At 50.9% G+C, this 27,855-nt stretch overlaps 1 protein-coding gene across 4 annotated transcripts; it reads right to left on the minus strand.

Moving 5' to 3' along the window:
• Positions 1-1,883: 1,883 nt before the first annotated feature.
• On the minus strand, positions 1,884-27,021 carry ARSD (arylsulfatase D). 4 transcript variants are annotated; one of them, XM_045470540.1, is made up of 10 exons: positions 26,791-27,021; positions 24,950-25,099; positions 17,321-17,442; positions 13,875-13,997; positions 11,259-11,682; positions 10,742-10,878; positions 9,296-9,430; positions 6,975-7,137; positions 5,183-5,304; positions 1,884-3,162 (listed from the first exon to the last, which is right to left on the minus strand). In XM_045470540.1, the coding sequence occupies exons 1-10, from the start codon at positions 26,832-26,834 to the stop codon at positions 2,798-2,800; spliced, it is 1,785 nt and encodes a 594-aa protein (XP_045326496.1). In that variant the 5' UTR covers positions 26,835-27,021; the 3' UTR covers positions 1,884-2,797. The 4 variants fall into 4 exon arrangements, with proteins under 4 accessions (XP_045326496.1, XP_045326497.1, XP_045326498.1 ...); XM_045470541.1 differs by lacking the exon at positions 26,791-27,021 and adding an exon at positions 25,541-25,896; XM_045470542.1 differs by lacking the exons at positions 24,950-25,099; positions 26,791-27,021 and adding an exon at positions 18,533-19,065.
• Between the last annotated feature and the right edge of the window lie 834 nt (positions 27,022-27,855).

A 27,855-nucleotide genomic window follows, 5' to 3' on the forward strand; every position in this document is an offset into this window, starting at 1 on the left:
CAGAGCTTGCATAAAGGTGAGGGGGAGGGACGGCCAGCCCTGGGGGTTCAGCAACAGCCTGTGCAAAGAGCCTCATTTGCTGTGTCTGCAGACTGAGCAGCTGGGCGTGTGGGAGCAAACATTCGAGGGAGAGGTGTGTCTGGCCTCCGGGGCACTGACTTAATCCACAGCCGGTCTAACCGGTTAGGCCAGTGGCCAAGGTTTCACTGTAAATCAACAGACAGGAACCTTGGAGATTAAGATGGGGTCTGTTCTGTCTCTCCAGGGCCCCAACCCCCACCGGAGGGCATTCAGCGGATCTCCAGTCCTGGGGCTGGGGGCCACCCCCTTCCGCTGAGGGTCGGTGGGCGGCTCCCTTCCCCGGGGTGGGGGGGGGGGTCTTTCCCCGCGTCCCTCCCGCCCCCCTCCCTGCTGCACTTATGTGATTTCTCTTATCTGACTTGGTTTTGCATCCAGTAAGATAACGCAAATCTGCAGTGACAGGTGTTTTGTGTTGTGTTTCACTCAACGACTCTGACTCACAAGAAGCCAAGGAGAAAGTCATAAAGGATGAAAAGAAAAGAAAAGAAAAGAAAAGCCCGGGGGCGGGGTGGGGGGCGGTTCTTGCAGAAGTTTCAGATGTTCAGAAGCCACCTGGAAACTCTACATTTGCTGAATCAGTAATTGGGCAATGAAATGATGTTTCGAACACCCCGGTCACGTCCGTAAAGATGGGCCACCCTATAGGCTGACGAGATTAACCCTGAATTTCCCCTGGGCAAGTAAGCGCCCACTTGAAAGCCCACTTTCTCAGTTCCCAGACTTGTTCCTTCTTTTTAAGCTACTTTTTAAGTTTATTTATTTTTGAGACAGAGAGAGAGAGAGAGAGAGAGAGAGAGCAGGGGAGGGGCAGAGAGAGAGGGAGACAAGAAGCAGAGTGTCCCAAGCAGGCTCCACAGTCAGCACAGAGCCCAACACGGGGCTCAAACTCACCACGTGTGAGCTCATGACGTGAGCCGAAATCCAGATTCCCAACCACCTGAGCCGCACAAGCACCCCTTCTGTGGATGGGGGGGTGGGGGGTGATCGGCCGAGGCTGGGGTTAGGAATTCTGCAGAATCTCCTTCACAAGGGCTGACTCAGCTGGGAGGAATACCCTTCCTCCTGCAGCTGAGAATGTCGATGCGCTGCCCGGAGCTGCTGCAGCCATATTAAAGCACTGAGGTAGAGGCTAGGACGGTAGAGACTAGGTGTGAGCCTGCCGGCCCTGGGTTGCTCCCCTCTCTCTCGTTTACGACATTTATTCCCAGGGTGTGTTACTAGCAGCCCCAAAATAATCTCTGAGAAGAGTAGGCAACATACTTTTATCTCCCATATCGAAAGGCTGTCCCCGGAGGCAACGCAATCCCAAATGGGCTGTACAATTAATGGCTACAGAAATCGGACACTGGCGCTTTGATAACCCCTGAGCTTTGGAAAACGATTACGACTGGGGTGGGGGGGGGCATGATTGGGTGTCCACTGGGATTGTCTTGTTTCGCAGATGAGAAAGTGGACACACACTCCCTGCCCACGACATCCTCCTCGAGAAAGGGAAACCGAGCTCTCCTTTTCGCTGTGCCCCTTCTGGGTCCCTCGGCCAAGTGCTGGCCTTTTGGGGAGCTTGTGAACATCTATCGCCCAAGGGTGCCTGGGGGGGCTCAGCCGCTTGAGCGTCTGACTTTGGCTCAGGTCATGATCTCACAGTTTGTGAGTTCAACCCCCGCGTCGGGCTCTGTACCAACAGCTCAGAGCCAGGAGCCTGCTTCTGATTCTGTGTCTCCTCTTCTCTCTCTGCCCCTCCCCTGCTCATGCTCGATCTCTCTCTCTCTCTCTCTCTCTCTCACAAATAAATAAACATTAAAAAAAATTTAAACGTTTATTTCCCAGCTTTCTTGGGGTAGAAGTGACACATCAAATTGTATGTATTGACGGAGGACAGACAGCGTGACGATTCAATGCACGTGTCCATCGTGAAATGAGCACCCCAGTCTTGTTCATGAACCCAGCTGCCACCTGCAGTCGTGATCGCCCCCTGTGTGCGCGGTGAGGACACCAAGCATCTGCTCTCTGCAGAGTTCAAGTATAGACCACAGTATTAGGAGCTATAATCTACGTGGACCGTGAGGCGGGCAAAACGTAGACCTCTTACAAGTGGAAGCTCATGCCCTCCGACCACCCCCCTGCCCGTCTCCCCCAGACCCTGGCAGCCAGTCTTACGCTCTTTTACTCTTGTAAATCACACTTCATACTCTTGTGAATCAGGCTTTACCAATGAAGGAAACAAAAGCTCAAAAAAAGAGCATCAGAGACAAGGTCAAGGAGATCCGCTGGTTGCAACTTAGAGGCAGAAAGTCTAAAATAATCACCTCATTCGATAACTGTTTCTGACTCATCTGGGAACTGTTTCTCTGTTCTGTTCCCAGATAACGATAAAACGATGTGATCGGCTTTAAAAACTCTGTACCCCGGCTGTTCGGGGCCGCACTCTTATCAAGAGTGTTGGTCCCGATCAGTCGGCCTTGCCTCTCATTGTAATAAACTTTGTTGTGACTGTCCCTGGTGCCCGTAGCATTCTGTTTCAGGAGTCGTGTGGATGCAACGCCGCGATCACTAGACTGTAGGGCGTGTATGCTTTTAACTCGTTGAAGAACTGCCTTCCTGTTGTCCAGGGTGGCTGCACCAGTCTGCATTCCCAGCAACGGTGCACGAGCGCTCCTTTCTCTGCACCCCGTCGCCAACCTGTGTTGGATGACGGGCACCGTGGCCGAGGGTGAGGTCACGCCTCGCTGGGGTCTCCGTCCTGCATGCACGCGCATAAGGGGAAGGTTCCGCAGCACGGCTGCAGCCACGGCTTCCAGACGATGTTGCCCAGGGAAAACTGGGGGGGCACAGGACTCAGGGTCCTCCTGTGCTGTTCCAACGCCTCGTGCACCCGCGCCAGCACCACGTGGTACCGGGGCTCCGAGCCAGGGGACAGGGGCCGCGTCTCCGAAGGGTCCCTGGACAGGTCGAAGAGCAGAGGCGGGCTGTGCCGGGTCACGCCGTCCCCGGAGCAGGGGCACACGCCTTGGCCGTGGCAGGCCCCCGCCCCCTTGGGGTGGAATCGCGGTGTCATGTAGTGAACCTTCCAGAGTCTTCCGCCTAAAGGCAAACAGGGAGGCGGTCAGGGCAGGACGAACCAGCAGAGCCAAGAGCCAGCCCTGGGGACGTCTTCCACGTCCCGTTCAAATGGAGAGGAGGCAATAAGCAGCGGATGCTCTTGCAAGTTTGAAAAGACGTCACGTCCTCGTGTGTGTGTGCGCGTACGTGTGTGCATGGTGTGCTCCAGGCACACCCAGGCCAAGGGACTCATCCCAGAGTGCTCAGCGACACACTGAAAGAACCGTGACAACAACACGGAGAACAATGACAGAACAGCCAGGGGTGAGGCACAACTAACCACGGCACCTAGGGTGAATTTCATGTGTCATCGTGGCCAGCCTACGGCACCCAGACACGTGGTCAAACTAGCCTACGTGTCAGTGCAGCGGGGACTTTCTTGGGTTGTTTTTTTTTTTTAGAGGAGATGAACAGTTCCATTAGTACACTACCCTCCATATTGTGGGTGGGCCTCGCCCAATCAGTTGAAAGACATAAGCCAGCAGACAAAGGGCCCCTAAAGAGGAAGGAATTCTGCCTCCAGAGCAGAAATTCTGCCTCAATTTCCAGCCTCTGGGCTCAAGATGGCAGCATGCACGCGTTCCATGCTGCTGGCCGCCCCTGAAGTTTCAGACGTGCTGCTCCCCATGGCTGCATAAGACAATTCTTTAAAATCCATCCATCCATCCATCCATATCTGTCTTTATCTTCTATCATCCATCCATCTACTACCTATCATATCTATGTGATTAGCTCTTAATCAGTCTATCCTGTCATCCGTCCACAATCTGTCATCTAATCATGCATCCATCCTCTATCATTTATCTACAAATCCATCCGTCCATATCTCCATCCATGCACCTGTCTGTCCACCCATACATCCATCCACCCATCCATGTATCCATCTGTCCACCCATCCATCCATCCCTCTGTCCATCCACTCATCCATCCATCCATCCATCCGTCTGTGCGTCCATCTACCATCCATCCATCTGTCCATCCACCCATCCACCCTCCATCCATCCATCCATCCATCTCTCCATCTATCCACTCATCTGTCTGTCCATCCATCTACCATCCATCCATATCTGTCTTTATCTTCTGTTTCTATCATCCATCCATCATTTATCTGTCATCTATCCATCTATCCATCATCCGTCTATCACCTGTCTACCCTTCCACCCATCTGTCCACCCTCCATCCACCCTCCACCCATCCATCCGTCCATCCGTCCATCCATCTGTCCATCCATCCATCTATCCATTCATCCATCTGTCCATCCATCCACCCATCCATCGATCCATCCATTCAACTCTCCATCCATCCACCCACCCATCCACCCTCCATTCATCCATCCATCCATCCACCCATCCATCTGTCCATCCATCCATCCATCTGTCCACCCATTCATCCATCTACTCTATATCCACCCACCTATCCGTCCATCCATCTGTCCGTCCATCTGTCCATTCATCTATCTGTCCATCCATCTGTCTGTGCATCCATCTACCATCCATCCATCTGTCCATCCACCCATCCACCCTCCATCCATCCATCTGTCCATCCATCTACCATCCATCCATATCTGTCTTTATCTTCTGTTTCTATCATCCATCCATCATTTATCTGTCATCTATCCATCTATCCATCATCCGTCTATCACCTGTCTACCCTTCCACCCATCTGTCCACCCTCCATCCACCCTCCACCCATCCATCCGTCCATCCATCCACATCTGTCTTTATCTTCTATTTCTACCATCCATCCATCTATCTACCTATCATCCATCTATCTCATTAGCTATTAATCAATGTATCCTATCATCCATCCATCACTTATCTGTCATCTGCCCATCTACCCATCATCTGTCTATCACCTGTCTACCCTTCCATCCATCCATCCATCCATCCATCCACAGTCCATCCGTCTGTCCATCCATCCCACACACTCTTGGTTCTGTCTCTCACGGGAACCCTGACTAATGCAAGCCCCCCCCTGCCACAAGAGAAGGGTGCGTACTCACTGTCTTTTTCGTGCCAGCGTGCTGCGTGCAGATACTTCCCGCAGTAATGAAACAGGAATTCGTGTGCTGAGTGCTCGGCAGTCCCTTGCAACAAGGGCACCAGGCTACGGCCATCGATCACCCTGATTCAGTGAAGAGACACAGGAAGGAATCAGACCAAGGTTGTTCGTGCTGTGTTGCACCTGCAAATGAAACTCCAAGCTTGGAGGGGGCCCCTGCTGAGGAAGAGGGAGACGAGCCATCTCCCCAGTATCGTGCAGGTGGCAGGTTGCTGAGCGAGATGCATACTGTTTTCAGACACACGGTCACTAAGTCGTGGGGTCACTTTTTCCACACAAAGTCATCTTCAATTCTGGCTGGACTGCCCAGGCCCCTGATTTGAGTGTTAATGCAACAGAATCATAACATAACATATTATGTTATGATTTAAAATCATAACATAACATATAATATTATGATTTAAAATCATAACATAACATATTATGTTATGATTTAAAATCATAACAGATTCCAAGACATGTTGTCACATGTCTATAGGAGCTGGGTAGGGAAGCCAGTAACGGCCACATGACCTGAAGTGTCTTCCTTACAAGCAACTTATATTTTTAAAAAGTCCTTAATCTGGGAGCACCTGGGTGGCTCAGCCAGTTAAGTGACTGACTTCGGCTCAGGTCATGATCTCGCAGTTCACGAGTTCGAGCCCCGCGTCAGGCTCTGTGCTGACAGCTCAGAGCCTGGAGCCTGCTTCAGATTCTTCGTCTCCCTCTCTTTCTGCCCCTCCCCCACTCACACTCTGTCTCTGTCTCTCTCTCTCTCTCTCAAAAATAAATATTAACAACAAAAAAAGTCCTTAATCTGAACTGAATGTAAAAATGGAGTTATTTTCCCTTTTATTTTAATTGTACCCTAGTTGTGATGATTCCATCTTCTGTGTCTACTTGGCTGGGTTATGGCGCCCAGGGATTTGGTGAGACGCCAGCCTAAGGGTTACCATGAAAGCGTTTTTTTAGATACGGTTAACATCCACAGTCAGTGGACTCAGAGCAATGCAGAGCATCCTTGATAATGAGGGTGGGCCCCACCCAATCAGTTGAAGGAGAGTTTCAAGAAGGGAAGCATGCGTTCAGAATCTTGCCAAGAGCAAAGCCTGAGGTTTCCCAGAGAAGATGAAATTCCGCCTCAAGACTATGACACGGAAAATCCGGCTGCATTTCCAGCCTGCTGGCCCGACATGAGGATTTCAGTTGAACAGCCTCCACAGTTGCCTGAGCCAATTCCTTAAAATCAAGGTCTTACTTGATAAACCCATAGACACATACCTGTACATATTGTATTGGTTTTGCCCTTTTATTCACAAGTATTTCTTTGTCGTCTTAAAATCAAATCATTGTGAAAAGATTTACTTTTTTGTTTTTACCCTGTATTAGGGTGAGCCTTTGGTAATGTGCAGATATCGAGGCCACAGCCTCATCCACCTATGGGCAAGACTGCCTTTTCAGGAAATCATAGGGGGATGTTTTCCAACGGACTGACTTCTACTGCTTTAATCTCTCGATTGTTGCAGTTATCAAATTCTACCCACTGGGCAAAACCGGTCAATGGACCCAATAGTGTATTTAATCATGTTTTCGCCAGTATGGTTATTTTGTGTTGTTAGGCTGACCCCTACCTTTGAGGACGTGAGAACCTTTTAGATGTTCTCACGTTGTGGCCATTTTTCTTCCCCACGTGTGAAATAGTACAAGGGTAGCTGTCAGGAACTGGGGAACAGAGGGTCTCATTGTTTGTGTACCTGTCCTGGGGCACGTGGCCGCCCCCCAGCTCGACCACGGTGGGGAAGACATCCATCAGACTGGTGGGCTCGTGGATCACTCGGCCGGCTGGCAGCACCCCAGGCCACCGGAAGATCCCCGGGACGCGGATGCCGCCTTCCCAGCCCCCCATCCCTTTGCCACCTGTAAGGAAGTGCCATTAGGGTTGTCCAGGAGACGGTCTCATCCACACACACACCTGGGCACACACCTACGCCCATCAACGCACTCCGCGGCAGGCTGCATTCCCCATAAATGGTTGTGGCAATAATTCCAGAACCTCGTCACTCCCCCACGGGCACGTGGAGTCTGTGCACTCTCCCCTTGTGATTCAGGGTGTCTTTGTGACCGCCAGAAAAAACGGGGTGTGCGATGCATGGCATCAGGGGCATAATGGCCCTGGAATTTCACACCGTGTGCGGCTGGTGACCCCTATCTTATTCCATCCTTTTTTCTTCCGGAAGGACTGGGAACTGGGTCTGGGACCACCGTCCCTCCCCCCCCCTCTCTTCCTTTCCCACCTGCTCACCACACCATCCACCTGTTCCTTTACCCCTTGCCTGGTTCTTCCTCATTTCTGGGGTGCCTGGCAATGAGTTGGGACCCAGCTTGGCTTTTGGGGAAACACGCACAACTAGTGAGCATTAGGGAACATGCTTACGTTGCCTAGGAACTCTGGATAGGGGAGTTAAAGCAATCTTATGTTACAGAAGGAGAGTTTTAAGAAGGGAGGGATGCATTCAGAATCTCACTAAATAAAGGCTTCTTTGCCACAGTTCAGATGATAATGTGCTTCCTTTCATTTTCTGTCGCTGTGTGACGGGTGACTGAAAATCAGCAGCTTCACTCCTGTGTATCTGGTCTCAGTTCTGTATGCTGGGTTGGCAGGTATTCTGTTCCAGGTCCCACAGTCGGAATTCAAGGTTTCGGCCGTTTGTAGAACATACTACCAGGGACAGTAAGAATCTACTGGAAATGAACCTGCTACATCTTGGACATGTGTACGTGGATTAGAAGAAAAATCCGCTTCCAACGGATAGGAACATATACCGTCAACCTTCATTATCCCCTGGAGTGGTGTTCTACAGAGCCGTCAAAAACACCCCAGGAGCAAATACGAAACCCCAGCTCCCACGAGTAATACAGGGCTCGGTTCCAGGGAGACTCTGGTCTCTATATTTTCATCAGTCAGTTGGTATATTTCTGTGCGTTTGGCTTAAACACACCTTACTGAGTAGATGCTGTGATTCATTGACATTGATGTCACAGCCAACAGCATTAGAACGCATGTCTCGACCAAGCGGATCTAACACACTGATTTTCTCAGTGAGGCACAGCGCAGGCTTCTTGCCCTCGGACACAGGGCACAGCTTTCAGCGCTATGGTTGGGAGCCATTTGAAGCAGCCAAGTCGCCAACAACAAGCAAACAAAACCGCAAAAACGTGGCCACGAAAGACACCTGTGTTCTTAGTCTGAGAGACGAAATATAGGCACACGGTTGCCTCATCCAACCTTAACTGGGAATGTGCGTGTCAGGTGACCAGTATTTTCATTGCTCTTTCAATGACCACAAATTCATCATAAGTATTGATTTGGGGGCTACAGATAAATTTTAGCAAGCAGGAGAATTCATAAATATGGAATCCATGAATCATGTGGAGCGATTGTGTCAGACTTTAAAAAAAAGTTATGATGGGCTAAGTATCGCATAATATACTCAAATACAAGGATGCATATAATTAGGGTTACAATTACTGTACTCTCTTTTATTTAGGATGGCATTTGTTTTGTCTTAATCATTTATTTGTATATCTCGCACTTCTACTAAAATGTAAACTCTTCATGGGAAGGTCGGGTGTCTTTTTTTCTCTCTGTTGCCATCTGGTAAAATTTGGTGAATAGCTGCTACTCAAGAAATCCCCCTTTGAAAGCACACACTCTTGGGGTGCCCGGGGGGCTCAGTTGGTTGAGCATCTGAATCTTGATTTTGGCTCAGGTCATGATCCCAGGGTTGTGGGATTGAGCCCTGTGTTGGGCTCTGTGCGCTGAGTGTGGAGCCTGCTTAGGATTCTCTCTCCCTCTGCCCCTCCCCTACTCACACTCTTTCTCTCACTCTCTCTAAAATAAAAAAATAAAAAAAATAAAAATACAATGAAAGAAAGAAAGAAAGAAAGAAAGAAAGAAAGAAAGAAAGTGAGTACACACTCTTTCCCCCTTCTGCTTGTTCTCCAGTCTCCACTGCTGGGAGTCATTTGGTGGACCACGATCTGCCTTTTCAGCCCCAATCTCCACTGGTCTCACCTCTGAATATTCCATTCCATCCCCCCAGCTGGCCACGTTCGTCTCTTGCCTCCAAATGTCCTCCATGATCAGAGGTAAAATACGCGAATGTTGTGTTTTTCAGACCGTTTTCTTCAATGGCCTGAAGGATTTCACCTTTAGGAAAAATGGAACATTTCAGGACAGAGCCAGTAATCCATCATCAGTGAATTCAACCCAAATTTCCCCATTCTTGCTAGAAAGTCCCCCAAGTGGATTCTGCATTCACCATAGACCATCATAACGCACGTTGTCAGAAAGGATCAATGCCTATGAGATTATTCTGACGCCACAGGATTCAGAATCTTGCTTACAAAGGTATCACCAATGCAGAGAACATAATAAGCACCCAAAGTCATAGAGTGTTCTGAACACGCATGGTTGGCATGCATACACGTGTCCATGATGAGTGCATGGGGGTGGCAACGTGGTGAGAAAAGGTTTGATGGGAGTCCCCTGTTGGGACACGAGGAAGCCAGACCTGTGAGCATCTATCTGTGGGTGTTGACACAGGGAGCCCAAGGCTCGGGAGTGCAGAGCCACATACAAGCCACGTGCACATTTTATCCATGGAGACCGAATGCACATCTAAAGCACTGAAAATGAAGATTTTAGAGCACATTGGCATGCGTAACAGTGGAAATGCAGAGTTTTAAAACATTATGTAATCCACCCTCCCATTTTGGGGTTGTTTGCCTCTTAACTTGGTGTACCACATCACTATGTTTCTCCCAGGACATCCCTCAGATCCTGCGAGGATTTAGATGTCTATGTCTTTCTGAGAATCTCTATACAGTTGACACTATCAAGTGTGATACACTGTGTATCAGCTACACTCCAAGGTGAAAACAAATAGAATCTACCATCTCATTGGATCTGTCCGGACTTTCTCGAGGTCACAGGAGGAAAGCTGTGTTGGTCTGTTGTCCTGAACAACAGTGTTCTTGCTTCACTTTCGGTAATGTCTCACGATGGCTTTAAATAACGCACTTCTTGGAAGGATGATTTTGTGCCGAAGCAGACTGAGGAATCCGAAGTGCTGAAGGAGCACGTGAATGATATGGGGACGTTTCTCTCTATTCTTTGCCTTTTTCATTATTCTTTTTAAAAATTCTTTTTTGATGTTCATTCATTTTTTAGAGATGGACAGAGACAGAGTGTGAGTGGGGAGGGGCAGAGGGAGAGGGAGACACAGAATCCAAAGCGGGCTCCAGGCTCCGAGTGTCAGCGCAGAGCCCAACGCGGAGCCTGAACTCACAAACCATGAGATCATGACCTGAGATGAAGTCAGATGCTTAACTGACTGAGCCACCCAGGTGCCCTGTTATTCTTTATTGCAACCTGGTTAACAGTGACATGGCCCATGTGTTCTCCAAACTTGAGCAGTGACTCCAAGAGTGAATGAGGCTCAGGTGTGCGTTGACTTACCTACCAGCCAATCCATCTCCTCAACGTTGTCGCCATATAAGCCGTGCTGGCTTTTCCCGAGAAACTGTTTTGTGGTGACCAGGGGGATGTGCACGTGTAGCAAGGACACAAGGAGGAGGAATGGCCCGTGCTTATTTCTGAAAGCAGAGAAACACCCTTCAGACACGATGGAACCTCTTTCGACATTATTCGATCCACCTGAGCCCCTGAAAACCATCTCCCCACTGAGGCTGGTTGAGGAAATCCCAAAGATGATCAAGAGACTCAGGTGCTCTGAGAAGTCACCTCCTCTTTCAAATGTGGTGTTTTTGGCGCTCCTGGGTGGCTCAGTCGGTTAAGCGTCTGACTCTTGATTTCAGCTCGGGTCATGATCTCATGGTTCATGGGTTCAAGCCCCATGTCTGACTCTGGGCTGACAGTGCGGACCCTGCTTGGTATTCTCTCTTTCTCTCCCTCCCTCTCTCAAAATAAATAAATAAACTTAAAACAATAAAATCAAAGGTGATGGTTTTATTACCTTTCAACATAGGAAACTGCCTCCTGTAGCATGAGACGCGCGGTTCTTTCCAAAACCATGGGCTGCTCAGTGACGTCATGGTTTCTCATCAGGATACAGTTCCAACGACGCACAAACCCGAAGCTGGCATACCAGGAGACAAAAAAGAGGAAGACGAGGCTGGCCGCACCCAGGACCGCTTTCCAGGGCACGGAGATTAACCCGCAAATCTTGCCAAGAGCAACGGTCAGCACTCCCAATGCCGCCACCTGGGTGTAAAACCACAGCCTCGCTCTCGTGCTGGCATCCACTTCCGGGGGCCTGCCTGGCTCGCAGTCATTCACGAGCGTGAAAGGCATGCCATAGAAATAGTCAAATCCGTGGTTCAGTGGGTGGTGGCAGTGGTCAGTGCGGGATGCACAATTTACGCCCTGGTGCCATTTCCCTGAAAATGAGAGCGGGGCGTTAGAGAAGAACATACAAATAAGGTGCTCTGTCTGATACGAATCACCTTCTCAATAATTTGGATGTTCTGATGAAAAAAGATGGTATGCAACCAGCAAAACTTGAACGAGAAAAGCAACATAATAGCAGCGCCTGGGTGGCTCAGTCGGTTAAGTGTCCGACTTTGGCTCAGGTCACGATCTCATGGTTCATGGGTTTGAGCCCCACGTTGGGCTCTGTGCTGACAGCTCGGAGCCTGGAACCAGCTTCGGATTCTATGTCTCCCTCTCTCTCTGACCCTCCCCTACTCGTGCTCTGTCTCTGTCTCTCTCTCTTTCTCAAAAATAAACATTAAAAAAAATTTTTTAAAGAAAGGAACACAATAGAAATTCAAAATAGAAAGGGATGAAATGAATTCATTCATATTGGGGTATTTTTAATTTTTTTTTTCAACGTTTATTTATTTTGGGGACAGAGAGAGACAGAGCACGAACGGGGGAGGGGCAGAGAGAGAGGGAGACACAGAATCAGAAACAGGCTCCAGGCTCTGAGCCATCAGCCCAGAGCCTGACGCGGGGCTCGAACTCACGGACCGCGAGATCGTGACCTGGCTGAAGTCGGACGCTTAACCGACTGCGCCACCCAGGCGCCCCTTATTGGGGTATTTTTAAATGGGTGTGTTACACTTTGCAAACAGTAATCAACATTACAAATCCTCATGACGGTTATCGAGAGATTAAAGGTTTAAGATTTTCTGGACTGTTTGGGATTATAAGTTTGTCACCCTAGACTATCCTATTAAATAACTCACATAATATCATTTACTGCTATTTCTTACTTAAAAGACAGCCGCTTGATAACGGGAGTTGGTTCTTGCAAAATCTCAAGACCGAGTAGAAGTAACCATCTCACTCCACCAACTAGTAAGCAAGAAATGCTTATAATAGATTTTTTCCCAAAGGCAAGAACTTTTGACAACAATATCATTGAGATGGAACGTGAGTAAGCCCGTATATCAAATTCCAGCAGGATATGCAAGAACTGGGTTCTCTTATGGGCACTTAAAAAAAAAAAATGTTTAACATTTATTCATTTTGAGAGACAGAGGGAAACAGAGCATGAGCAGGGGAGGGGCAGAGAGAGAGGGAGGCAATCCAAAGTAGGCTCCAGGCTCTGAGCTGTCAGCACAGAGCCCGACGTGGGGCTCAAACTCACGAACCGCGAGATCATGACCTAAGCTGAAGTCAGACGCTTAGCCGACTGAGCCACCCAAGCGCCCGTCTATGGGCACTTTCTATTTCGTTTACTCCAGACCTTCAACCACCTTAAATTTAGCTACAGAACAGGATAGAAAAGGCTCCAAAGTACTATTTGCCATAATTTCCAAGTGCACAGGGCACACCGGGTCCTTGCCCTGTCGCTCCCTCCCGCGACTCACAAAGTGTCTTCAGAACCTATAGGAATGGGTTCTAACTCCAAGCCCGGGTATCTTCCTATATTCCCCTGCTTTCATTTAAGGCAGCAAAACAGTTCGAACAGGGTGAGGGTGGTGGAGACGAAGAGTGTCCAGGAGGGTCTCCACCATCTCATGCTGTCAAGAACAGCCTTCTCTAAATATAGATGGCACGTGTGCACCACAAGAAGAGGCACAGAAGGAACTGGTACACAGGTCTGCAATTCTAGTCAACGCAAACTAAATCTCTTTTTCCAGTTCTGGGGTCAGGGACACTGACCCAATGGTGGTGAGTTGCTAATGGAAAGTTCTAGTCCATTTGGGTGGCTAAGAAGCTTTGCTCCCCTTCTTGGGAGTGAAAAGAGAAAGGTGATAGTGTGGATGTGCAACGAGTCCTTGAAAATGTCCCCAAAGGTGTGATGCGCTATGTTCTGAATGTCTGTGTCTCCCTCAGATTGCTACATGGAGACCAGAAAAGTCATGGGTGCCGGGAAGCAGGTGCCTATGAGAACAGTCCCGAAGATAGAACCTGGGGATGGAGGAAAGAGGGCCACCTCCCAAGAGACTGAGTGAAAAACTGCCTGTCAATAACAGAAGTTCCAACAGTGTGACAAACCCAAGAGAGATCAGAAGGGTCCAGCCCCCGATTTTGGTTCTGACGCACGACTATTTTTTTCCGCCTTGTAGGGAAACAGGTTCTCTTGATGGTTGGTCTTCCTGTTCACTAACGATATGAGTACCTATGAGGCCGGTTGCATAACCTTGTTGCTGCAGGATTCTTGCAAACGTGGTTTCATTCTCGGGGAGTCCACCCGATCCCCCGTTCCACTGGAGGGCGCGGTACCCATCATGGGCTTCCATGCCTGTGGAACAGAGCAGACAGCAAGTGCTCACTCTCCCTTGACTACAGCAGGGCTTCTCACCTGGGGAGGAGCCTGGCCCACACCAGTGGACTCGTCGCTGTGTCTGGGCTTGGCCTGGGTGTCACAATTGTGGGAGGGGTGATACTGGCATCTGGTGGGTGGAAAATACCCTACGGTGCCCAGGACGCCCCCACCACAGAGAATTATCTTGCCCCAAAGTCAGCAGTCCTGAGATTGAGAAACCCTGCCTTACCGTGAGAGATTCTGTTTATCTATCTATCCATCATCTGTCTGTGTATCTATCCACCATTTATCTATCCATCCATCATATCTATCTATCTATCCATCCATCTATCATCTACCTGTGTATCTATCCATCACTTATCCATCCATCATATCTATCTATCTATCTATCTATCTATCTATCTATCATCTATTCACCCATCCTTCCATCCATCCATTCATCTATCTGTTTCTGTCATCTGTCAATCCATCTATCTACTCATCCATCCATCTGTCCATCTGTCTGTCTGTCTGTATCATCTATCTACCTTACTCTCCATCTATCAATCTATTAATCTACTATCTATCTATCTGTCTATCTATCCATCCATTCATCCATCCATCCATCCATCCATCCATCATATCTGTCTATCTATCTATTTATCTATTTATCTATTTATCTATCTATCTATCTATCTATCTATCTATCATCTGTCTATTCATCATATCTATTTACCCACATACTTATCTATCTATCTATCTATCTATCTATGTATCTATCCATCCATCATCTATCTATCTATCTATGTATCTATTATCTATCATCCATCTATCCATCCTATCTCTTACCTATCTACCTATCTATCTATCATATCTATCTATCCATCTTATCTATCTACCCACCCATCCTTTTTTTCTATCTATCTATCTATCTATCTATCTATCCATCACACTTATCTATTGATCTATCTATCTATTATCTGTCATCCATCCATCATATCTCTCTATCTATCCATCCATCCATCCATCCATCCATCATATCTACCTATCTATCTATCATCTATCTATCATCTATCTATGTCTCTATCTATCTATCTATCTATCTATCTATCATCTGTCCATTCATCATATCCATCTATCCATCATACTTATCTATCTATCTATCTACCCATCCATCATCTATCTATCTATCTATCTATCTATTATCTATCATCCATCCATCATATCTATCCATCTCTCTTGCCTATCTACCTATCCTATCTATCCATCTTATCTATCCAACCATCCCTATTTCACTCTATCTATCCATCCATCCATTCATCATATCTCTCTCTCTCTATCATCTATCTATCCATCCATCCATTCATCATATCTATCTATCTATCTATCTATCTATCTATCTATCATCTATCTATCATCTATCTATCCATCATATCTATGTTTCTATCTTTCTATATATCCATCCATCATATCTATCTATCTATCTATCTATCCATCACCCAACATATATTCTATCAATCCATCCATCCATCCATCCATCCACCCATCCATACATCATGTCTGTCTATCTATCTATCCATCTTATCTATGTTTCTATCTTTCTATCTATCCATCATATCTGTCTCTATCTATCTATCATCTATCTATCCATTATATCTATGTTTCTATCTTTCTATATATCTATCCATCATATCTATCTGTCTATCTATCTATCCATCCATCATATCTATCTATCTATCCATCACCCAACATATATTCTATCAATCCATCCATCCATCCATCCATCCACCCATCCATACATCATGTCTGTCTATCTATCTATCTATCTATCTATCATCTTTCCATGATCTATGTCAGTGTTTCCCAACCAAAGACAATTCTGCCCCCCAGAGAATACTTGGCAATGCCTGAAGGTATTTTTGGTTGTCACAATTTGGTGGGGAAAGTGGGTGCTACTAGCCTCTAGCCGACCCCTAACCGCACAGAATGTGACTATGTTTGAAGATAAGGTCTTAAAGAGGTAAAATGAAGTCAGTAGAGTGGACCCTGATCCCATAGGACTGGTGTCCTTTTACGAAAAGAAGATGAGAACACAGACACGCACAGAGGGACGACCACATGAGGACACAGGGAGAACACGGTGTCTGCACGCTGAGAAGAGAGGCCTCAGGAGGAACCAGCCTCAGCCCCACCTGCTTTTTGGACTCCCAGCCTCCAGGACTGGTGAGAAAATTCATCTCTTTTGTTTAGGCCACCACACCTGTGGCGTTCCATGTGGCATCTCAAACAGCCCAATACAACAATATTCCAATACGTGAATATACCAGGTTATTAACCCACTGTTCTGCTGGTGAACTGTCTCCGTGTTTGCATCTTACAAACAGTGCTGCTGTGAACGTTCTCATTCCATCTTTTGTGGACCATGCCTGTGTGTCCATATTGGGCACATACTCAGGAACTGCTGGGTCACAGGGTACGCACGCATTTAGCTGAAGCAGGCTCTGAGAATCAAATCGTGGCCCCTTCCTGCATCCTTGAAGTTCATCACACCAACCTCTTCCTTGTCCTTTTCTTTTTTTTTTTTTTAATTTTTTTTTTCAACGTTTATTTATTTTTGGGACAGAGAGAGACAGAGCATGAACGGGGGAGGGGCAGAGAGAGAGGGAGACACAGAATCGGAAACAGGCTCCAGGCTCTGAGCCATCAGCCCAGCGCCTGACGTGGGGCTCGAACTCACGGACCGCGAGATCGTGACCTGGCTGAAGTCGGACGCTTAACCGACTGCGCCACCCAGGCGCCCCTTCCTTGTCCTTTTCTGACCCTGACCCTGACCCTCTTGCTTCCCCCTTATAAGGACCTTTGTCATGACACTGGGCACCTGGATAATCTAAGATAACTTTCCCATCTCAAGATCCTTGATTTAATCCTACCTCCAAAGTCCCCTTTGCCATATAAAGGAACATTCGTCACTTCTGGGAATTACGATGTGGGATCTTCGGGGACCCTCATTCAGCCCCCTATACACTCACCCAGAGCCTGTCTGAAATCATGACTACACGTCAAGATTGACTAAAATATTTAGACAACTAAACACAATGTCAAACATAGTCAACTACCCTTGGAGAGTTTCAGCCTTTGAATTCCCAGTCGACCCAATCATTGCATGACTCTATAAAATACAGTATTCTTCGTGTAATTACAAAGTGATGCCTCTGCAGATTATATTTGCACCGTTTCCCCTGGATCTCAAGCATCGCTAATAATATTGAAGATGAGAAATGAGTGGCGGCCCCTTTCTCGATTGTCCCCACAACACCGACCTGATCTGAAGGAGTGCCTCCCCGTGAGGAAGGAAGATCTGCTTGGGGTGCACAGGGGGGCAGCCGCCAAGTGCTGGGTGAGCCTCACGCCTTCCTCTGCAAGCCGGTCGATATTGGGTGTCCTGAGCAAACCACACAGACAATCACTGTCAGGACAGGGACATGCATTCAGCTTATGGAGATCCATGCACTGGAAGGTGCTGGCAGAGTGCATTTCTATAGGTTTTAGAAGTAGTTGCATAGGTTTTAGAAGTGTCTTGCAGAGGCAGATGGACCCACCCCCAAAACAACCAGCATGAGCACATGCATTGAGTACTGCTTGCTATAAAAGATGCGGGGCCCTTGTCCTGGGGTCCTCAGCTGGAGCCCAACCCACTGCCTGTATATCCAACATCTGAGCCCACTGTGTCACCAGAGGGTCTTGGGGGTCAGGAACAAGCTTCCCCTGACACCCATTGCTGCTCTGTGAGCATGCTCTGTTCCACATACAGTCAATCGTCTTCCCAATTGAATGGGGACAAAGTGCCCCTTTCCTGCCTAGACCACCAAGTTTTTGTGCGGATGGGTTATAAATAGCAGAGAGCAAGTGGATTAGAGAGAGAGAGGACGACATGAAGACCAAGGCCACTGGCTGGAATAGAATCTGCAAAAGCCAATACCTAAAACTTCCTTATGGGCAAGTGGTTCAAAAGCCAATGACCTCAAGGTGAAAGGGATCTTTGGACAGTATTGGAGGCATGGGTGGAGGGCTTCCTAGCTGAGATTAAGATTATTGGTGGAGGATTCTGGGAGTCGAGTGTGGTCCACAACCATTATCTACAGGGGAGAAGAGCCTCTAAAGTTCCCTGTTCACCCAATGCTACAGGAGGAGCAGGCTGAAGTGACTGTGGCTTTGTTGAGGGGGCATGGGCAGCCCCAGGCTGAGTCATGACACTAATGGGCGCTATTTTCTTGTACCTAAGGCACACCCTAAGCCCTGTGACACTGACTGCTTGCTAGTGGGGGGTTCCAGGTGTCCCAGAGGGTCCGTGTCCATAGGTTGTATGGACAGAGGATAGAAACAAGATGAGCTGTGAAGGAACAAGAGGTCAACTGAAGGACCTCTGTGAGTTGGTGGGCGTCCCAAAGTCCTAGTGTGGGTTTTCAGCTTCAAGAACGTGAGACGAATCAAGACCACCACTGAGACCATTCTCTGAATGCTTCACTAAGTACCTTTCTTTCTAACTCGAATGGTGTTTCACCTTTGGAAGAACACATTTTTAGTTTTACTTTTGCTTTTGTTTCGGTCCCTTTGATTGAACATGGTACATGTTGTCTGAAAAAAAAACATGAAAAATTAAATGTATTCATCAAAACCCTCAAAGCCAGTGAAGCATAAAGGTAACGGGCAGGAGGATCGTTTTCAAAAGATGTTCGTTGTTAAGGCGTAAACTTCTGAGCTGGTATAGTAATATAATCATATGATGATTTTGGGGGGTCATTACAGTGAAAAGCTGCATTTTTGGACACCCTGCGTTATCTTTAGCCCTGGCGATTTCTCAGCCAATGGAGCGATCTCCCCGTTTGCGAGGAGACAAGCAACGTTTGCAGGTTGAACCCCTCACCCTTGGTCATGGAGCAAAAAAGTGCCAAAGGAGGGCTTAATGCCAAATCTGTTTGACTTAAAAAAAAAATCCAGAGTGTACCGTACTGGGCATTGTGACTCAAGCATCTTAGATATCGGGGGTCACATCTTGTATGAGTCACGGATTATCTGATCGTTTACAACCACCCATCCACTTTGTGACCGTGGCAGCCTTTTTCCTGATCGCTTTGTTCCTGTTCGAAGGCAAGGGGTGCCCCTCACCCTCTTGTGTGTAAGCTGATACCTGAGCTCCATCAGCTGTGACTTCCAGGTCTTCCCTGCCTTCCCAGAAACCACAGGGGAAGCTCAGACACCTGCTCCTCAGGGCAACTGCTGGGGCCCTGCCCAGCCTCTGTTTCCAAAGAACAGCTGTGTCAATGTCATTCAAGATAGTTCTGGCTGCTTTTGACTCATATTTTAATTGCAACCAACTGAGATATAACTGTTGTTGTTAAAAAGCACCCATTCTGTACTCATGCTGGTTGTTTTCAATAACCCAATTATAGAAATTTACTTTTCTTTTTTTTTTTTTGGCTCAGCGATGAACATGATTTGCAAGGGGTTTATAGGATTCCACTAATTAAATATAATTTTGTTAGCATTGACCTATTTTTCACAGTTGACAAAAAGTTCTCTCCAGTTTGATATCCCAAAGTCCAACTATGTATCTATTATCTACAAATTTATGTATGATTTATCTATCCATCCTTCATCCATCTTTCCATCCATCCATCCATCCATCCACCAATTTTCCATCCATCCATCCATCCATCCATCCTTCTATCCACCTGATGAAGGAGCATAAGGCGAACTGAGACTCGGCACACAGCTCCCTGCCCGGGTGGGACATGTGTGACGTTCTTCAGACACCCCTTGATGCTCAAAAACAAAGTAAAGGAAAGAAAACAAACGGTTAACTGATCGAGATAACGGTCATGCAAGACAGGAGTCTTGATCAGTTTTAAAACGTCTTAGTACATTACAAGAAAAAGGCAACCCTATCAATAGCCTCATCTCCAGAACCCTATAGACGGTTTCCTGGAGCCCCAATATCACCCTCCCCTCCATCATGATGTAGGGAACAAAGGCAAGAAAGAAATGGTACATATAATGAAATTTCCTTATCACCTACAGCCCATTGACAGATACTTGAGGTAAGTACAGAGTAGAACATTTCTCCAGGAAACCCCTACCTCCTAATGTTAACGCCTTACTAGAGGAAAAACCACCTTAACTTGACAATAGCAAGGTCTCAGCTATCTTAGGAGTCCTCTTTAGCATATCAAAGTCCTTCTGGAGGCCTCCCTTCTGCTTTTACCTCCCCCAACTCCATAGTATATAACCAGTCACTCTTTTTTTTTTTTTATTTATTTTTTTTTCAACGTTTATTTATTTTTGGGACAGAGACAGAGCATGAACAGGGGAGGGGCAGAGAGAGAGGGAGACACAGAATCAGAAACAGGCTCCAGGCTCTGAGCCATCAGCCCAGAGCCCGACGCGGGGCTCGAACTCCCGGACCGCGAGATCGTGACCTGGCTGAAGTCGGACGCTTAACCGACTGCGCCACCCAGGCGCCCCAATAACCAGTCACTCTTAACAACCCCAGTACAGCTCTTCCTGTGGGTCCTGTCCTGTGCTTTAATAAAATCACATTTTTGCACCAAAGATGTCTCAAGAATCCTTTGTTAGCCATTGGTTCCGGACCCCACCATCACTCCAGAATCCCATAACATCTCTCCCTCCCTCCATCCACCTTTCCTTCCATCCATCCATGTATCCACCCACCCATCCATCCCTCCATCCATCCAGCCATCCATCTGTCCACCCATCCATCCATGCATCCATCCATCACATCCAGCCAGCCAGCCAGCCATTCAGTCCGTCCGTCCATCCATCCATCCATCCATCCATCACATCCAGTCAGCCAGCCAGCCATTCAGTCCGTCCGTCCATCCATCCATCCATCCATCCATCACATCCAGCCAGCCAGCCATTCAGTCCGTCCGTCCATCCATCCATCCATCCATCCATCACATCCAGCCAGCCAGCCATTCAGTCCGTCCGTCCATCCATCCATCCATCCATCCATCACATCCAGCCAGCCAGCTATTCAGTCTCTCCATCCATCCATCCACCAATTTTCCATCCATCCATCCATCCAACCTTCCTTCCATCCATCAATCATTTGTCTGTCTATTTCTTTTCTATCAAGTATTTATCTCTTACACATGTCTTTATGTTGTGGAACAGAATGTAGAACACTACAGGTTTCAACCTCAGCATGGAAATCTCCTCCTGCAGAGTCTCATTCCTTCACTTGTTAAAAGATAACCTTAAAACAGGAAAAATGCTTGTGTGTGTGTGTGTGTGTGTGTGTGTACACACACACACATATATATTGCCATATATATACATATATATATATATATATGTTGATTGCCAAATATAGTCTTACAGTATTACTCTCAAATGCCTTTCATTTTTTACACATCCTTTTTCTTTTAACTAGGCATTCTGAAGCCGGGTTGGGGTCACAGAGCCAGTCCTGGGACTCCCTCTTCTGTCCTGACTCCTGTGCCCCCTCAGTGCCTACGCACTCTTACACACCCCGTGGGTTCTCAACGTCCCTTTCTCACGAGGCCAAGTGTCTGGGATATTGCGTTGCCACCACTGAGTGTCCGGTACGCAGCGAGGGAGAACCAGTGTTTCGAGCAAGCAGAAGTGAGTCTGGACGCACCTCTCTACAGGGTCCTCAAGGTCTGCTCCGTCTATCACAGATACTTCGGAGTTTCATGGTTTGGAACAAAGTTCAGCCCACTATGGCCAAATCTGGCCCTAGCTCTGTTTTTAGGGGTCCCCGTGGAGCTAAGAACTTTTTAAGATGTGTCACGAGTTGGAAAAAATGAAAAGGGAAGAAGGGAGGGTGTGAAACACAGATCCGGTGTGGCCCACACAAGGTACCGGAGTGCTGTGTGGCTGACCCCTCATTTAGAACGCGAGCATCTTCTAGCGTATTTAACGTTTTTTGTTTTTTTTTTTTTTTTTTTTTTGGACAGAGAGAGACAGAGCATGAACAGGGGAGGGGCGGAGAGAGAGGGAGACACAGAATCGGAAACAGGCTCCAGGCTCTGAGCCATCAGCCCAGAGCCTGACGCAGGGCTCAAACTCACGGACCGCGAGATCGTGACCTGGCTGAAGTCGGACGCTTAACTGACTGCACCACCCAGGCGCCCCTCTTCTAGCGTATTTAGACACGCGCACCAAACGCCGAGGCGGCTGGAAAGAATGATATGGGGCTGATTTACTACCGGAGGGAGAATGGCCTTGTGCCAGATGGGTTGGAGGGATTTCATCGCAAATGACTGAACGATGAAGTGAAGGAAGGGAACCACGTCGCCGTGAACCCAATGACAGTTTCTCTAAATCGTGTGGTTCTTACACAAAAGTTAAGCCTTCTAGGGGCGCCAGGGTGGCTCCATCGGTTCAGCGCCCAACTCTTGATGTCAGCTCAGGTCATGATCTCACAGTCTGTGAGTTCGAGCCCACGTTTCGTACAGACGGACCTGGAGGGGCACGGCCCCCACGTCTGCAAGAGAACATCTTTGTGGGCTAAAAATATTTTCATATTTTGAAGTTTATTTATTTTGAGAGAGAGAGAGGGTGCGTAAGCAGTGGAGGAACCCAACGCAAGACTCGAACTCACCAACCGTGAGATGACCACCTGAGCCGCAATCAAGAGTTGGCTGCTTCACGGACTGAACCGACCAATTTCTTCATGGCGGTTTTCTGAGCCCCAAACCCGCAGGCCACAGAAGATCCCGAGGGGTTAGGGATGCATCGCATGAATTCCGGGGGCCACGACTCAGTCCATGGGGGGGGGGGGGGACAATGGTTAAGAGAAAGCAAAGGGTTCCCTGGGGGCATGAAACTGTCCTAAACTGGTTCGTGCCGATGGATGCCCATCTCTGAAGATCCGGAAGCCAATGAATTGTCCACGTCCGGTGGCTGGATCGTCCGCCGTGCGCGGGCTCCACGTGGGAAACAAGAGGCATGGACACAGGGGTTTCTCGTGGTGCTGGACACGCCGCTCGGAAAGAGGGTGGCCCTGGTCTGTGTAGCGCAGCCCTAAGGTGGGCACCTACGGCAAGGCAGACGTGTGCGAATCTGCGGGGGGCGGTCGTCCTAAAGGAAATGCTCACAGAAGGAGTGAGATGCTTTCTTCCCTTTTGTCCTTCTGCACGGAGCCAAGCAGGCAAACGTGCCCCTGGGAGCACGCACACCCTGAATACGCACTAAGCTCCCTGCGGTGGATGAACCACAGCCCCGGGGCAGATCGGCCCAGTCCTAATCCCCAGTATTTATTTGTGAATATGAACTTACCCCGGAGGGGGGACTTGAGAGACGTAAGTAGTTAAGGATCGGAGATGAGCTCATCCTGGATGAGGGTGGGCCCTGAATCCAATGACAGGTGTCCTTGTAAGAGTCAGAAGAGAGACACAGACACACAGCAGAAGCCGTGTGAAAGTGGAGGCAGAGACGGGAGGGAGGCGGCCACGAGCCCAGGGACGCCTGGAGCCCCAGAAGCTGGAAGAAGCAGGAAGGACCCTCCCCTGCAGCCTCAAGACAGAGTGTGATCCTGCCCCCCTGGATCTCGTGGCCCTGCCCTGCCTGGGTCTCAGCGGCCCTGCCCTGCCTGGATCTCGTGGCCCTGCCCTGCCTGGATCTCAGGGGCCCTGCCCTGCCTGGATCTCGTGGCCCTGCCCTGCCTGGATCTCGTGGCCTTGCCCTGCCTGGATCTCAGGGGCCCTGCCCTGCCTGGATCTCGTGGCCCTGCCCTGCCTGGGTTTCAGCGGCCCTGCCCTGCCTGGATCTCGTGGCCCTGCCCTGCCTGGGTTTCAGCGGCCCTGCCCTGCCTGGATCTCAGGGGCCCTGCCCTGCCTGGATCTCAGCGGCCCTGCCCTGCCTGGATCTCAGCGGTCCTGCCCTGCCTGGATCTCAGGGGCCCTGCCCTGCCTGGATCTCAGCGGCCCTGCCCTGCCTGGATCTCAGGGGCCCTGCCCTGCCTGGATCTCAGCGGCCCTGCCCTGCCTGGATCTCAGGGGCCCTGCCCTGCCTGGATCTCAGCGGCCCTGCCCTGCCTGGATCTCAGGGGCCCTGCCCTGCCTGGATCTCAGCGGCCCTGCCCTGCCTGGATCTCAGCGGTCCTGCCTTGCCTGGGTCTCTACAGCCCTGTCCTGCCTGGATCTCAGTGGCCCTACCCTGCCTGGATCTTAGCGGCCCTGCCCTGCCTGGGTCTCAGTGCCCTGCCCCTCCTGGATCTCATCAGCCCTGCTCCCCCTGGATCTCAGCGGCCCTGCCCTGCCTGGATCTCAGTGGCCCTGCCCTGCCTGGGTTTCAGCGGTCCTGCCCTGCCTGGATCTCAGTGGCCCTGCCCTGCCTGGGTTTCAGCGGCCCTGCCCCTCCTGGATCTCAGTGGCCCTGCCCCTCAGTGGTCCTGTCCTGCCTGGATCTCAGTGGCCCTGCCTAGATCTCAGCAGCCCTGCCCTGCCTGGATCTCAGTGGCCCTGCCCCTCCTGGATCTCATCAGCCCTGCTCCCCCTGGATCTCAGCAGCCCTGTCCTGCCTGGATCTCAGTGGCCCTGCCCCTCCTGGATCTCATTAGCCCTGCTCCCCCCTGGATCTCAGCGGCCCTGCCCTGCCTGGATCTCAGCAGCCCTGTCCTGCCTGGATCTCAGCAGTCCTGCTTTCCTGGATGGAGAGAGAATACAGTCCTGTTGTCTAAAGTTCCTCCTTTAGGAAGGAGGCAGCCCTAGGACAGGAATACACCCACTCACCCGAGTGCCGTGTTTGAAAAGTTTGGGATCCTGCTTCCCTGTGTAAAAGCAATTTTTCAGTGTTCAGATCTGATGCTCTAAGGAATCACCAGTATAGGCAGATTTTAAATGCGTCATTTGGCCAAATACACCCCCCACCACACAGGCAAACACAACAGCTGGACTGGGTACCTCAGGGTATTGTTTCCATAGCAACCAAGATCCCCAATGCCAAGATCATCTGCCATTATCAGTAGAATGTTGGGTTTAAAGGCCTTTGCTGCTTGGAGCCCCGAAGTCCTCAGAAGCAAACTGAGACCGAGTAGAACCCACCAAGAGTCCCTGGAGACAGAAACACAAGGGGAAAATTAGGGGTTGGGACTGGGAAGGTTAGGGGAGTGACATTTCAAAGCAGGCTGCTGGGGAGGCTGGAGCATCTCCACCAAACCACCAAATTAGGATTCATCCCAAGGGCCTGCATCTGAGCCCTGGGTTCCTTTCGTCCTTGCTTTGTAACTCCCACCCCCAGAACACTTGAACTCGCTGGGGTCTGGTTGTGAAAGTTAGGGTCTGCCCGAGTGAGGTTTCTTCCCGTGAATTAACCCAGGCCGGTCCTGCCGACCCCTTGGTAATGAGGCCACTTCTGTGAGGTTCTTTCTAAAGGACTTGCGTTCAGGGCCTCGCCTTCCAGCCTTTCAGGGTGCCAAGCGGGCCCGGGTGCGCCAGGCGTCCCACAGGCGACCCCGCAGGAGGGAGAGGGTCTAGGCAGCCGGGGCAACTTACATTTCAAAAGGCAGAATGTGGGATTAAAAGCACCCCAGGCGCAACAGGGAGATGATGGGACCCAGTAGTTACAACACGGACTTGAAACGCATGGCGCCGGGGAGGCCGGGGCGCACCGCTGACCCCGCGTGGAAGGGACCTGGAGCGTCCCCGACGCGGATCCCGGACCCTGCCCGCCCCAGAACCGAGGGGGGCGCCTGGGGGCCGGGGGCGCCCTAAGCCCCATTCCTGGCTCCTGGCTGGCAGCTGGAGCGTGCGCCCGGGTCCCCGGCAGGGCCCCCAGGGCTGTCTGGTCCCTCCATTGCGCTCCGGTGCGCCCCCAGTCCGGGGAGGGAACAAGGGGGAAGAGGGAGCGCGAACCGGGCGCAGGCGGAGCAGGGAAGGGGCGGGCCCGGCGCGTCTTAGAGGGCGGCGTGGTGGGGGGGGGGGGGGGACGGTAGCCCGCGGGCTGGGGACCCGCGAGGACTGGGCCTGTGTCGCGTTGGGGGTGGGGACAAACGCCTGCGCGAGGGCTGGGGACGAGGCGGGACCGAGCAGGAGGGAGGAAGCGGCGCCCTGAGGGGGGCGGGGACTGGGGTTTGGACCGGACGTGTGTCCGAGGGGGGAGGGTGCCGCCGTGCTGGGGTGGGGGGCGGGGACCGAACAGGGTGGGGGATGGGCCGTGGCCCGGGGGGCCTAGGGGCTGTGCTCGGTGGGGACGCCGCCCGGCTGTTGGGGGGGTAAGAGACCCAAGGGGGAGGGGGTGGGACCTGTCTCTGCCGTTTGGGGACAAGGCCGCGCAGCGGGGGTAGGGGAGGGCTTTGAGGGAGAAGGGGGGTACTCGGGGCCCAGGGGAGTGTCCCAGGCAGTGGGGCTGGGGGACACGGCCGCGCTCCGGGGGTAGGAGAGGGCTTTGCGGGGGAAGGGGGGTACTCGGGGCCCAGGGGAGTGTCCCAGGCAGTGCGGGTGGGGGCACTGCGGGCCGCGCTCTGCCGGGGCGTGGCTTGTGAGGACCCTCCGGGTGTTCCCTTGCCTCTCGAGGCCCCTCCCTCCCCTCCCGGCGTCCTGTGGCCTCCCCCCCACCCCCCAATAAGGCTGGCTCTCGGGTCCAGCAGCCGGCAGCCGGCGGGAGGGGCCTCCAGCTGCGTTTTGGAGGCGCAGCCCCGGCCGGCCCGCCCGCCCGGCCCCGGCCCCGCGCTCGCCCAGGTGCACCCCCTCCCCCAGCGCCCCCATCTCCGCCCCGAGTGGCCGCGTCCTCGGGCCCGGCGCACCTGGCAGCGGGCGCGGCGCGTCCCCTCCGAGCCCCGGGTCCCATGGCCGCGCGCGGGCCAGGCGCGCAGGACCTTGTCCCCAGCCTGCCCTTGCGGGGACCCGCCCCGGCAGCTGAGCCCTCCGGGGAGGAGGGCCGCGCCCCGCCCCAACCCGCTTGATCCGCAGGCGCCCGGGGGATTCCGGGAATTGATCTCGGAAATAGGTTTTCCGGGGTCCGGCCGCCTCCGGGCGGGCACTCCCCGGAGACTGGGGTGCAGGAGGGGAGGGGATGATTCCTCCTGACTGGGCCTGGGCACGGGGAGCCTCCGGCAGGCCTCGGCCAGCGACCCCCGCTTGCCAGCGAGTTCTGGAAAGGTCTGGGGACTGAAGGCGCGCAGGCAGGCAGGCAGGCAGGCTGTGAATGCCAGGGTCCTGGACGCAGACTCCCACTCTGTGTCCAAGTCTGGGTGGGTGTGGAGAATGTGAGCGGGGCTACTTAGTTCCCGTGTTATCCTTCCAGCTCAGTTCTGCATTTGGGGGAGATAGGAATTGGGAATGAACGTTCCCCGCTAGCTTGGGAGTGGGCCTAGTTTGCCCTACCGCCCCCGTCCCTGCCCGCGCCTTGCTGGGGCGCTTCCGGCCTGCAGAGCTTTGGAAGAATACATTTCCGTGGTTTAAGCTGCGTCCTCCGTGGTTCCTTGCAGATGCTGGGCTCAGGGGAGGGTCACAGGCGGGGACTAGGTGTCTGTGTGTGTGCACCGACCTGTAGTTGCGCACGGAGTCTGGAGTACAGGCCCCGTCCTGGGCAGGTGCGGTGCAAAGCCAGCCAGCAAAGGAGCTTGGTCATCGCTCAGTGACCTTCCAACACGGAGCCGAAGGACGTGCAATTCTCAGCACAGCCCCCAAATTCTGGGTGTCCCTAAATCACTGGGGCATTTGTTCACCAAGAATAATGATCGGCCCCACTCCCACGTGTTCGGGGTCGTTGATTATATTGGGTGCGCACCTGCTCTTTGCCTGAAAATCTGTTTGGCACGGACCTCCCTTCCGCTGGGACTCGGAGCTCTTGATGGGGCCAGAGTGGC

Source organism: Leopardus geoffroyi, chromosome X (genome assembly GCF_018350155.1).
Source record: "Leopardus geoffroyi isolate Oge1 chromosome X, O.geoffroyi_Oge1_pat1.0, whole genome shotgun sequence".
In the NCBI taxonomy this organism is placed as follows: Eukaryota; Metazoa; Chordata; class Mammalia; order Carnivora; family Felidae; genus Leopardus; species Leopardus geoffroyi.

What these genes read in the sequence shown, in the direction of transcription:
- ARSD (XM_045470540.1), bottom strand. Translation starts at nt 26,834, where the DNA reads ATGGGACCCGGGGCTCGGAGGGGACGCGCCGCGCCCGCTGCCAG. An exon ending in TATGGAAACAATACCCTGAG is followed by an intron (nt 17,443 to 24,949) that starts GTACCCAGTCCA and finishes TGGTTTGCTCAG; the next exon opens with GACACCCAATATCGACCGGC. An exon ending in TTATGCAACCGGCCTCATAG is followed by an intron (nt 11,683 to 13,874) that starts GTACTCATATCG and finishes TCTCATTTTCAG; the next exon opens with GGAAATGGCACCAGGGCGTA.